Source organism: Melopsittacus undulatus, chromosome 2 (assembly GCF_012275295.1).
Source record: "Melopsittacus undulatus isolate bMelUnd1 chromosome 2, bMelUnd1.mat.Z, whole genome shotgun sequence".
Classification (NCBI taxonomy): Eukaryota; Metazoa; Chordata; class Aves; order Psittaciformes; family Psittaculidae; genus Melopsittacus; species Melopsittacus undulatus.
The window spans coordinates 85,186,081-85,199,299 of NC_047528.1; the positions used below are offsets into that span (position 1 = coordinate 85,186,081).

Here is a 13,219-nt window from a genome sequence, read left to right on the forward strand (position 1 = left end):
CCGCGGAGCACCCACCAGCCTCCCGCCACCTCCGCTCCTTGAGGTTCTGCGGGTCCGTCCCTCCCACCGCCCCTCACGGGCACTCGTTTCCCTCCTCCCCGCTCCCTCCGCCCCGCTCCCCCGCCCCCTCCCCGCTCACTGTCTCCTTCCCTGCCTCCCTCCCGCTGCTCCCCGCTGCGCAGAGGGCCGCGCCGCCGGGGTTATGGAGAGCCAGCGCTGCTTCGCCAACCGCTTCGATGACTACCCGGGCAGCCCGGAGGCGGCGCCGGACAAGGAGGCGGCGGTGCCGCTAGTGACGGCCACCATCGAACGGATCCTGCGGGAGCTGCCGCCCCTGGGCGGCCCCCGCGGCTGCCAGGGCGGGCTGTACGGCGGCGTGGCCGGCGTGGCCTACATGCTGTACCACGTCGCGCAGTGCCCGCTGTTCGCGCCGTCGCGGGAGGCCTACCTGCGGGCGGCTCGCCGCGTCGTGGACGCCTGCCTGCGGTACCAGGAGGGCAGCGGCGAGGCCGACGCTGACACCCGCGCCGCCTTCCTGCTGGGGGGCGCCGGGGTGTACGCGGTGGCCGCACTGGTGTACAAAGCCCTGGGGCTGCCCGACTTCGCCCGGCCGCTGGGCAAGTTCCGGGAGCTCAGCGAGGTCTGCACCCCGCTCTCCTTCCTCGAGTGCGGCTCGGACGAGCTCTTCGTCGGCCGCGCCGGGTACTTGTGCGCCGCCCTGGTGCTGAAGCAGCGGCTGGGCATGGAGGTAAGGGCGCGGGGCGCGACGGCCCCCGCAGGGACCGACCTCTCCGTCGGGGCTGTCGGTAGATCCCCTAGGAGCTGGGAAGCCGGCGGCCCGCCCCGCGGTGGCGCCTGGATGATCTCGCCTCTGCTCCGCGGTAAAGGGGAATTCACCTGTGCTTTGCTCTCAACAGCAGCACCAGCAGAAAAACGCCTTTTCCAGCTTGCACTTTGGGGGCACGGTTCAGGAAGAGCCCCGGATGGGGGAGCTTGCTCTAATAGCAGCGCTTCTGCCCTGAAATAAAAACTGCGTCTTTTGCAAGAGGGAGCGGGGAGCACCGGGCGTGCGGGACCCGGTCCCGTTGCTCGGGCAGGGCGCTGCGTCCCGCTCCATCCCACTACATGCCGCTCCGTCCCGCTCTAGGTCGTCTCCCGGGGAGCGCTGAGAGCATCAGCTCTTGGTTGCCAGATGGTGAATACTTGGCAGGAGCCACCCCGGGCTTTTCAAGAATAATTTCCGTAAAATGAAGTGGGTGCGAAAAGGAATACTGTTGGGTAAAACAGAGTGAGAGATCTCATAATAATAAATAGTGTTGTGCTTTAATTTGCAAGAATACAGATTTTGAGAGGCACTTGGTTTTACTAACCTCAGCATATGGAATCTGGTAGTCTTTTTGGAAAGCTGGTCATATATTTTGGTGCTTTTCATGAATAAGAGCTGGGTTGTTTTTTTTTTTTCCAGAAGCATGAGATGTGATTATGGTTCGACATGCTGGTGGTTTCAGCCGGGACTTTACCCTAGGATATTGTGATTGTCAGTGCTGACAATTCAGAGCTCCCACTGACTACAGCATAATACTTAGTGCAACTGGTTCTGTTTGCTGTGGTGTTTGTTACTACGTGGTCAGTGCAGTATCTGAGCAGGCATTTGTTACATTTTTATTCTTGTCATCTTGTCAGGTCCAATCTGTGTTTCCTCTGTTAATGACTGATTTGCAAGTTCATATGCTTCTGGCTTTCTTTTCTTCTGGGAGAGGAAGCAACTATTACAAGTACATGATGTAAAAACAAGCGGCTCTGCCCCATCCAATACCAGTAACTGCAGTCAGAGTCCATGGAACTGCTGAATGTTTTGAGTGCCTTGAACAAAAATTCTTACAGCAGTAAATGTTTAAAGTAGCATACCATAGGTGCTGTTTCTTTGTATAGGACTGTATTTTATTTGTATTTTATTTTTATGTATTTGCATTTGTATTTATTTATTGGTAGTATAACCTATGCCAGGTTAGATGGGGCTTTGAGCAACCTGATCTAGTGGAAGATGTTCCTGCCTATGGCAGGGGGTTGGAAAGAGATGACCTTTAAGGTCCCTTCCAACCCAAACAGTTCTTTGGTTCTATGATTGTCTGAAAATTATAGTCATAACCATGGTTATGTTGTTTGTAACCATAACATAATCAAACCTTCCATTCTGACAGTATTTTCTAAGAGAGGCAAGTTTGTAGATACATTGCCATCCTACATGCAGAGTGCAGCAGTGCCAACCTGAGGGGATGGTCCCCCAGAGAGGAATAAGCCATCCCTATTAGTTCAGTTTGCATTGGGGGGAGCATGTCTAGTGCCCATATGGGTGCTTATGTTGTGACATACCAGCTGAATGAGGAGGCACCCTGGACTCTACTGCTTCCTTTAATTCCTTCCTCTCTGTCTTACGTCCTTGAGAGCAATTGCTGATCAGTTTGTAGAGTAGGTGCAATCACCTCTGACAGTGTGAGGAAGGGAAAAACTCTCTGCTTGTTTGCTTCTGGAAAAATTATCCTTTATGCAGCTCTATAGAGTTAAACAGCCCCACAGGTGAGGACACATATACACTTGCTGTAGAATCCATTTAGCAGGTGGGCTATCTACAGTGATAGAGGGGTTAATTTTGCCAGTAAAACATTCTCTGTCCCCTTGGTGATGTTTTAATCGGTAAGCTAAGATCACAGTGTTATTTATTCTGTCACCACATTTTAATTTTAAATAAATAGTGCAAGAAAGAATCTAAACTGCGAAGTATTGCTAAAACCCATTTTGATTTTTTGTTTTAACAATTAAAACTTTTAATTAAAATATTTTACTCCTTAATGAGGAAAATTATAATGATTTCTAGTCTGTATGCACTTACGCTTGAGCAAAATTTGTGTCCTTTGATAAATGTTCCCATCCTAATAGAGAATTATCTTAATTAGTACATTGCCAGACCTGACCATTTATCATTTTACAAACGAAAAAAGATATGCCCAGAGAGTGCATGTCATTTATTACCCAAGGTCAAATGGTAAGCCAGGTGCATCCCAGAATAGAAGCAATGCCTTGTGATTCGAACCACTAGAAAATGCTACCTCCTGTAATTTGATTGTGCTCAGTCTCACATGGCTCACTGCAGCATGTTTTCTTATTTCCCACATTCTTTTGGGGTTTGGGGATTTTGTTTTTTGAGGATGCTGTGCAAACATTTCCAGCACAAAGTGAAGTCCATTCCTTACATTGAAACACAGCGGCTGCTGCCCATATGGTTGTTTTTTTCCTCTGAAGAAGTCAAATGGTGACCTATATACAAGAAATTGCTTGCCCTTGAAGAAAGGCTTTTTGAGCAATTTTTACAGCTTGTGTTGTGGGTTTGGTTTTTGGTTTTTTTCGGGCAGGGCAGGAAGGGATTGGTGTTCAGTAAACACCAATTTAGCTCAGCTGCTGTGTACTGATGCTTCAGTTTCCTGCTGAAGAGTCTCCGTGTTTTAAAGCATTGCATGTTCTTTGCAAAGTTAATGGACTGTCCTGAAGGATCCAGTCTGTTGAATAACACTGACCTCGTGTGAAGAAGACATTTGCATTCAGCTGGTGTTCAATTTTAGGCTAATACAGCATTTTTCCCTGATTAATTAATTGTGAGGTTTTGCATGAATAAGGATTACTTCAACAGTCAAGGCTTAACAGGATCTGGCTTTCATGATGCACTATGCATTGGGAAAGATGCTTTTCATCATTTAATTTCTTTAATTTTCGTTATACTGTAGTCAATACTTCCCAGGCAGAAATGGGTAAAATACTGGTTTTGCAGAAGCAATGTGTTATTTGTCTAAGGTACATATGAATAAGGTGCATGTATTTTAGCTGCCCTTAACTGCTGCGATTTCAATGTTCAGGGGAAATCTTGTTTCTGTTCCTCCTTCTTTGGGTACCTCTTTTTCTGATGCTTGTAGTGTTGGTTCATTATGTGTTCGTGTGAAAATTACTCAGTCCTGCTTTTAGTGCTTTTTACTCAGTCTTTATTTGCTTGTGCAAACAGTAGTAAGACACCATTAAAATGATTATCTAGTCCCTCCATCTTATTTTATCCTCCCCTCATTTTTAATCAGTGAAGTTTCTGTCCCATTTCGTGGTTGATGGAGCGTCTCAGTAGTTGTGTTTCCTCCTGGCAATGTAGCTGTCAGATGACAGAGGACAAGGTGCAGAAGTTCAAGTGGATTCTAGCATCACCATCTGCTGAGATGGTACTGCCTTTTAGCACAGCTCAGGTTTTCTTTTAATAACTGTCTGAACCGATGGGGTTGACTGACTTCCACTAACCTCAAGTTGCAGTGATGGATAGCAGCGTACCACATAGGAGGCTGGGCAGCATTTTGCAATACTTCCTGATGCTTTGGTTTCATTAGGGACTGTAGTTTTGAACGACATTGGGGACACCATAAGAGACCCTGGCCTGCAGTTGCAGAGGTGACAAGCTGAAGCAGCATGCTTTTCCAGCAACACAGACACAACAGTTCCCTTGGGGCTGACCCACTGGGGTGAGTCTTGAGTGTCTGCAGAGACCTTAAGCTCTTCCAGTTACTACATGGTTAAGATTTATGTCTCTATGGCAGAGGAACATCTCAATTTCCTTTTCCAACCAATGCAGTGTCATGATTTGGTGTGTGTTTCCAAGATTGTTGTACTGTCTCGGGGAGGGCATAGTTCTGTTGTTAGTCTGGTGTGGGGTGCGTAGGAAGGGCAGTGGTCTTTCCAGCAGGACGACACTGAGTGTAGTGCCCTGCTACAAACCATACTTTCTCTGGATGCTGTCTATCAAGAGAGCCTCTTTTGGACCTCACAAGATTGCAAATCAAGCTGATCAACTTTACCTGGTACATGGAAAACAGAAATAGCACTCCTGTGTAGTATGTGGGATGTCAGTGCCACAGCAAGGGAAATGTGAGGCAGAACTGGCTTTAAAAGGTAGTGGAACAGGCTGATGGGCAGTGTATGGGAATGACAGGTCCAGACAGTAAATTTCGTAATATTCTGGGAGAGAGAATGTAAATGAATTAAAATTATCTTTCAGCTCCTCAGACAGTTCTAGATGATATTACTTGTTCCTTAGATCCCTCCAGCTAATGGTTTTAAAAACTGTTGTAGGTAACTTTGCTCCAAATTTGGGGATTTTTCTTTTTTTGGGGGGGGTGGGGGTGGGGTTTGGGTTTTTTTATCTCTTAGAAAAGAATTCAGAAAGTGTGAGAGGAAAGAGATTCATGAATCCTGCCTAGAACATGTTCATTTGCAAATCTTTAAAGTAGAATGTAAATGTATTAATGCTGAACATAGTGCATATGAAAGACACTTGATGGTGTGATCTTAAAAAGGGAGATCTGAAAAATATCCACAGAAGAAATGAACCTCTGAGTACTGTAGCACAGAGTTCCCATGTTAGGCTTTTAATCTCACCTGTGCCTGGAAGGGAAGGGTTGTCCTTTGAGGTGAGATTTCATTCCTTCTCTGTGCCCAGTAAAGTCGTTTCCCCCTGTGGAAAAATTAGCCAGTTCATCTGAAACATTGTGGTGTTTGAAATGTCAAATATCGTGGTGCTAGCTGGAGCTGTACTGATTTCATGATTTCATTTTACACAGGCCACTACACAGCCAGAATGTTGGGGTTTTTTCGCCACAGAGGAGTAAAATAAGATAACAGTAAAGACAAATGGCTTTTGATCCTAGCCTGCCTCTTTTAAATGTACCTTGTTCTAGCTGTAGTTTCCCCAAGCCACATACATGGGATACATTTTGCATTAATTTGCCTAAATTGCTGAATTTAAACCGGGAATTGAAAATAGGAGTTTTCTAAAGTAAACAGTGAAGCAAAGGGAATTATTTGCATCTGTATTTTTTTAGAGAGTGTTCTGAAATAGTTTGGGTCGACATTTCAGAATGTCTCTGTTTCTCGTTAGCAGGGCAACATGAATCATTTTTATTTAAAACAGCTTTAAAATTCTGAGATAGGGACATCTTGATAATGGCTGCTTGGATTCAGTTCAACACAGGGAACACTAAATATCCAGTTGTAGTGCTGAAAGTAGAAAATTTGGGTTGAAAAAGTGAAATTTCAAGTGTATAGTTTAACAGCCAGTAAAAAAAAAAGCACTATAGTACAGAGGGTTTGGTGTAGACCCTGCCAGGACTGGAGGTTTGATTGACACAAGTTTAGCTACATACATTATATATTCTGTTGCAGAAATAGGGATTTCAACTGCTTATAGCTGAAGAGTGGTATTAATCTTCCACTGTCTTCTAGAAACACAATTTTGTACAAAGACCGTTTCATATCTCTGTACTGCTTTGTGCTGTTGGAAGAATTTTTGCATATGCAGCAGCATCTTTTTGCTGAAAAAAACAGCCCAAGCAGTCAAACCACTGTTATAATACCAACTTCTAACAAAAAAGAAGTATGTTTATCCAAAGGCATTTCTTGTATCCAGAATCACTACTATCCCATCCTTCTTCTAACTCCCTTAAATTTCACATACTGGAACTTAACTGTGAAACTGTGTCTGTTCAGTGATCTTCCTCATCATCACCAGGGAGAACTTTTGGGTCACCACTCCTTGTCCTGCTAGAAGCAGAGGTGTTGAACACAGTGTCTTTGTCCTCTGCAGAACAGAGCGTGCTGCCTGTGGCTGGAACATGAGCTCTGTGGAACAAAATGCAGGAATTGAAAGGAAGGCATTTTTGTGGAAAAGGTGCTGAGCAGTTCTTTGGACCTGTGGAGCATCAGGGGACTGAATTTCTGGAGTCGTCTGGAGCTGTCAGAGCATTTGAAATAGAGAAGGAGGGGATCTCTCCAGCAGAGAGATGCAGGGCTTGGGTGGAAGCTACTGTTTTTCACAATATTTATTACTTGTGGTCAGTTTGGTAACACACTGTGGGAAGTTCCTTTAATCTATTGCCTTAAGTTTTCAGATTTTTCTATGTTGTATTTTATACATATGTGTCAAATAACTTAAATACAATACTGCCTTTCCACAGATAGCTATGTTTGACATTTATGTTTTCCTCCATGGCAAAGGCTAATAGTGATTTTTTTTTGTCATGGTTCTCACACACTCACGGTTAACATATGCATGTTAACATATATGCTATGGATGGCATAGCAGAAAGAAAGAATGCATGTGTAGAACATGCATATGTGGTGAAGTGTGTGAAGGCAGAAAAACAGGCAGGCATGGGGAAAAAAAGATATTCAGCAGGCTGAACACAGAATGGAAAGAAAGAGCCAATAAAAAAGTGATAAAAAGAGCAAAAGATAAGTTACTGGTGAAAATAAAAAAAAATTGGAAAGTTGCAGAGGGGTAGGAGAATTTAAAGATGAAGGGAAAAAGGCAAGAAACAATGTAGACCTTGGAGCAGGGGAGATTAAAACTAAAATCAGGTTCTCTGTCAAACTGGTGTGGATCTGATGGCTAATGTACTTGATCTAAAAGTTCAACAGAAGAGTAAAGGCAGGGAGAAAATGGTTTAGGGAGCAGGCAGAGGAGTAACTACATTTCTTTGAGGAAAAGTGCTATTTTTTTCTGCTTGTTTTTTTGTTTGTCACTGTTCTGTCACCGTATTCTCTTTGAATAGGCTCATACATTTACAAAAACAGCTGTCATCACATTTGGTGCTTGCATATTCAGAACATGGTATTATGTCTGATATTCTATATTTTCTTTCTCTAAGATAAGCTGAAATAACTACTTAATGTCTAGAAGCAAATATGGATATTTTCATGAACATTGCAGTACTGCTTCTGACACTGACATTTTTCTATTGCATGCACATAATACTACAAATTGGTACATAACATAAACATTAATGCTGTTAGTAAACCTTAGTTTGGTATGAGGCTAAAGAAGCAGAAATGTGAAAAACTGAGCTGATTCTGAGAAGAAGGAAAGAGCATGAGGCTAACAACAATTGCCAGTGAAATCATAACATCCTCAGCACTTTACAGCAGTGAAATGATGGGATAAAGTTAAGCCTTAAGTTTCTCTACAGTCATTTGATACACGCTGTTAGAACATTAGACTTGTATGTAAATCACAGCACAGCTATGCAGCACAACTAGCAAGGCCCCAGAATAGAAAACATCCTCTTCTTTCCTCTCACCTCCATTAAATCAATAGACCCTAGTCTCTGTTAATTCAGCTAGGCAATCTTAAAATCAACCTACCACCCTATTGACAGGCTGTGTAAAAGACTGCAGAGCAGTTTACTCAGCCAGTAAACCATTGTCTTCAGCCTCACCTCCAGGCAGTAAGGGAGCTGTGGAGAGAGGATCAGGGAAGCAATTAAAATGGTAAGTCACATGCTCCCGCTGTACTGCTGCAGGAGCATCCCATCACAGCATGGTGTAATGCTGTAGCAATGGTGTAATTGCTAGAAATGGGAATTTTGTTTGTCAGCCAACTTCCCTATTCCACCCCCTTTTTAAAAAATCAGAATTCAGTATATGCAATCAGGTCACCATTTTTGACAAGGCAGTCTGTCAAAATGCCTCTGTGTCTGTCATGCAGTTCTTTGACCATTGACAAGCATGAGATTAAGCACTGAGTGATGTTGCGTAACCTCCTGTCCACTCCATTACAACAGGGCTCTATGAAAATAAGCAGTCAAAACCAATTATTTCTTATCTATGTTGTAGGATTATTTTCAAGTGATAGTTAGCAAGCTGATTAATTTTTTTTAGCAGTAGTAAGGCAAAATAATTGAAATAGCTATTTCATTTTAGGCAAACATGACCAGAAAGTATCTTAGTAGCAGTCCAGCCTGTTGCTGAGTCATTTGGTGTTTCTCAGCTTGTTATATTTTGACCTGTGAGAGCAAACCCATAAATCTATTTTTGCAGCAGATCAGCATTCCCGAATTCCTCATTTTAATGGCTTAATATCTCTTGTTGAGAAACAGTGGTTCATGAGTGAGATGGAATGGATGTCAGTGCTGAATGATCTGAGGGAAGAAAAACACTGTGTCAGATAAATACTCTTTCTAGCTGTCCAAGATATTTAATTACTTTGTGTGGCTAATCTTTTTCTTCACAAAATACTTCTATTCTGGCATTGGTACTATGATAATGTAATTGAGGGTTGTAAGCTGGGGATGTGCTGGTCAAATTTAGATTTCAGTGTCAAGGAAATGGAAGTTGCTTTTAAAAGTGTTTGGGCCTGGGACTAGAAGCAGCACAGGACAAAGTAGCTCTCCACAGTGCAAAACTGGAAAATGGTGGGTATTGCATATTCCATACTGGCAGTGTTCTGCAGTTTGTGTGGTCAGTCCTGACAATCAAATTATGTCCTTACCAGAATCAGAGAACTGGTATGGACCTTGAGAGGTAATTGAGGCTGCCATCTAACCCTCAGGCAGGTGTACCTGTGCCTAAGTCATCCTAGCAGCTTCTCTAAAATGCTCTTCATACCCCCCAGTGATGGAGCATATGCAGTCTGCCATGGCTATCTGGGGCACTGTTTGTTAGCTTCCCTGTTAGAAAGTCTAGCCTAATGACTGATCTGAATCTTGCTGTAATTTAAACCTGATGCTCCTTTTCCTAACCATTGAGAAACAGTGAGAAGTTCTGCTCCTCTTTACAAAAGCTTTTTGTATATTTCAAGACTTCTATAAATTCTACCCTTACTCTCTTCTAAAGAAGCAATCCTAATACTTTCGTCTTCCCATGCCTGTCATGTTTTCTACATCTCTAAGTCATCCATTGCACTCTGCCAGACTCCCTTCAGCCTTTTCTGAAGAGTGCCAAAAATTGGACATGATTCTGGCATGGACCTTTCTAATTGAGCAAAGGAATAACTGTGTTTCTTCCAGGTCTTGTTTCTGTTTATACAGCTCAGTAAGGTGTTTACATCTCACACTGGTGTCATGCTCACTCATATCCAGCTTATGATCTGTTATTCTGCTACTGCATGGACAAGTATTCATTAGGAAAAACCTCTGAACAAGTGAAATAGGTAGGAGTTATGTAAAGACAAGGAATCATTGAACCTCAGAAGCTGTGCTATGGTACACAAAATGAGAAGCTTCTTCAGCTGAAGGAGCTTTGTTTCATTAACACCAAGTAGATAGTCTCCTTTCCTTTATTCTCTGAATAAAACTGGGAATATGTTATTCTACTTTGTAACACCACATGTGCCATTATATATTCAGGAAACATCTGTGAAGTGATAGAGTTAATGGAAGTATAGTTGCAATAATGTTTGAGAGGATCATATTGTTATTTATTTTGTCCACGTTAAAGATGAAGGAGTAAGTGAAATTCGAAGAAGTGTCTGGAGGCTAAACTTAGAGTGTTCTTGTGATTTGCTTTTGTTGCTAATGTAAAGATGAAGCTCAGTGTTGTCTCTCTCCCTAGTTCTGGAATCTTCAGTGAGGGCCATTTGTGAGGGCCATGAATCTGTTCTTGGATTCACCATCAGCATGAGTCAATGGAAATCTATCCTTCTATTTTTATAAAAGTTTCTTATAGTTTCAGACAACATCACCAGATAAGTTCTTTGGCTTACTGGAACTTTTTTAACAAAAATAAAGATTGTCTTGCAATAAAGTAATACTATGGGCAAGGGTTGGAAGCATCAACCTTGCCATAGACATTCATAGGACTTTGAGCGTGACATTTTCACTAAGGTTCTTTATCCCTTTGTAAAGCTAACTCCAGATCCCTAGGTTTTTCTAATTGTCATCTGTGAAATGGCTAATGTTATACTTAATTGCTTTAGTTTTCTGAGGTTAAGCCAGTGATTAATAAGTCAAAATTACAGTTATAATAGCAGTGGACCCTAAGATACACATTCCACATGTAGCTGTTTAAATTTGAACAAACCTAAGTTGGTCAGATATGAACTCAGGGAAAATTCTTAGTAGTAGACCAGCAAAACAAACTTCTTCAGGCTCTTTAATGAAACAGTTTTGTTTGTTCTTGGTCTTGCAGAGATGAATCAATCATGAGCTTTCTTATGCTAGGCTGCCATTTTCATACATACACATTTTTTATGATGCCAACAAAAATACCTGGAAACAATGCTTATATAACTGCCATACATTCAGGAGACAAAATGTAGACAGAGTTATAGCGCAAATGCATTTGTCCTGTTCAGATTTTTTGTCTGAGCACTGTGGGACTCTTTGCTTATTTTGGTAGAACAAATATTATGAGATAAATTTAAAAAAAACACACAGGTAAGCTGAGTCAAACTCAGACTTGAATCTAATGATCTCCAGAGGAGTAAAATCCACACAGTCTGTCTGAACAGTGTATTGACACACTCACATTTGGGTTTGGCTCAGTTGCAGAGTCAAAACCTGGCCAAGGCTGGAAGGTACCTCTGGAGATTTTCTGGTCCAGCCTCCTGCTCAGAGCAGGAGTGTCCACAAGAGCAGGTTGCTCAGGGCTGTGTCCACTTGGTTTCGAGTATCTCCACACTACAACCTACCTGGGCAACCTGTTCTTGTGTTTGGCCACCCTCACAATAAGAAAGCTTTATATTTAAGTAGAATTTTCTGTCACTGGGCACTCCTGAGAAGAGCCTGACTCTGACTTCTCTGCTTTCTCCCATCAGGTGTTTATACACATTGATAAAATCTGCCCTGAGCCTTCTCTTCAGGCTGAAAAATCCCTGAGTTAACACATGGGAAATACCCATGGAAGGGTAAAAAAATTAAATGTGACTCCCATAAATGGCAGTCATTGCTGCTCCATTCATCTCTTTCCCCAGAAGCAGGCTCATAGTGCTCCACCTACTCTGTGTCCCCCCAGTACCTACCAGTTGCAAGCGGGGAAGAGTCTGAAGTCCAGAAGGGTCAAAAGGAGCCATTCAGCATCACGCTTTGCCACAGAGCCTTAAACTCTATAACTTTCCCAATTATCTGCAAGAGCCAGGAACTGTTTTGTTCACCTTAATACTTAGCTACCAGGGAAAGATTCTGCCCTTCCTTGATACAGCAAAGATGAACAAGAAGGGCCACAACCAGTGTTTAAGAGCTTTAGTGTAAAGATATATTTTTTTAACAAAAACAAAGCAGTCTTAGAGCATGCTGCAGCCCAGGGGCTTCTGAGTGCCTTGAGCCCCTGCAGCATTGAGTGTCTATTAGTGAAAATGTCTACATGATGGTAAGAGGTGGACCATGCCACACAGCTAAAGGAAGATAAGAAGTACCCTAAAAGTACCTGTCCTGAGTTATTGCAAGATTGTTTTCTCAGTGCTCATATTAATCAAACACCTCAGGTTGATGCTTGCTAGTGAAGGAGGGGAGTTCCTGTCCCACATTATGTGTGAGGAGCCAAGGAGGCATCAGGGAAGGAGGTGAAACCTTTTCTGAAAGCTGAGTTTAAGTACATGTATTTTGACATAACAAGCTTGACTTGGAAAACACATTATGTCATCTGTAGGTCCCAAAACAGCTGGCTGGGCCCTTCTGTCTCACTTTGCACAGTTCTTCCTGTAGGGCTGCAGAGAAGAGTCATGTAAAATGACAAATCCAACAAAAGAGAAGCATGGCATTGAGTGCTCCCAGGGCAGCAACAACACAATGTAGTCTGTAGCATGAGGTAATAGTAATTCCTTTTAGTTAATTATGCAGGACTTTGAGATCTTCAAATGCAGAGTAATGGCTAAGTGCAGTTAATGTTTGTTGATTATTGTTGATGGTGGTATGACTTGTCTCATGGCTCTTGCTCCTCTTGCTTCTTTCTGTGTTAGGTTTGAACTTTTCCTGAGTAATCTGAACTGCACCTTCTAGTACAGCAGTCTCTTTTTCCCAAAGCATGCTTGGTTTATACGTGGTCACAATTGAGAATAAGTAATGCAAAGGGAAGATTGATAACACTTTCCTAATTGCAATATAGTACTAACTGGCAATGTTTTAACCAGGAGATAAGTACAGATGGTGATCCCATTACTTAACAAGTATGCTACATTTTAAAGACCACCATATCCCACATTTTCTCAAATTAATCTTATGACTCTTACTCTGCTCCTGAAATGTGGCAGTATCAAATTATAAGTGACTGTCTGTGTCTGAAGTACAACTTGAATTATATTTGGAGTTGTGGGCGTATTGCCAGGCTTTGTTAATGGTGCTGTGTGCCACCGGATGCTCTTTTGTTACTGTTTTTTGCTTCAGAACTGTCTCTGTTGATGTGCCTGGGAGGATCCCGGAGCCAC

At 42.7% G+C, this 13,219-nt stretch overlaps 1 protein-coding gene across 1 annotated transcript in view; it reads left to right on the top strand.

Moving 5' to 3' along the window:
* The first annotated feature begins 202 nt into the window (after positions 1–202).
* The window catches only part of LANCL3 (LanC like family member 3), a 30,683-nt gene continuing 17,666 nt past the window's right edge, over positions 203–13,219 (top strand). The window contains exon 1 of the mRNA XM_031045068.2: positions 203–748. Coding sequence (XP_030900928.2) covers positions 203–748 — 546 coding nt within the window. The remainder of the gene's footprint in view (positions 749–13,219) is intronic.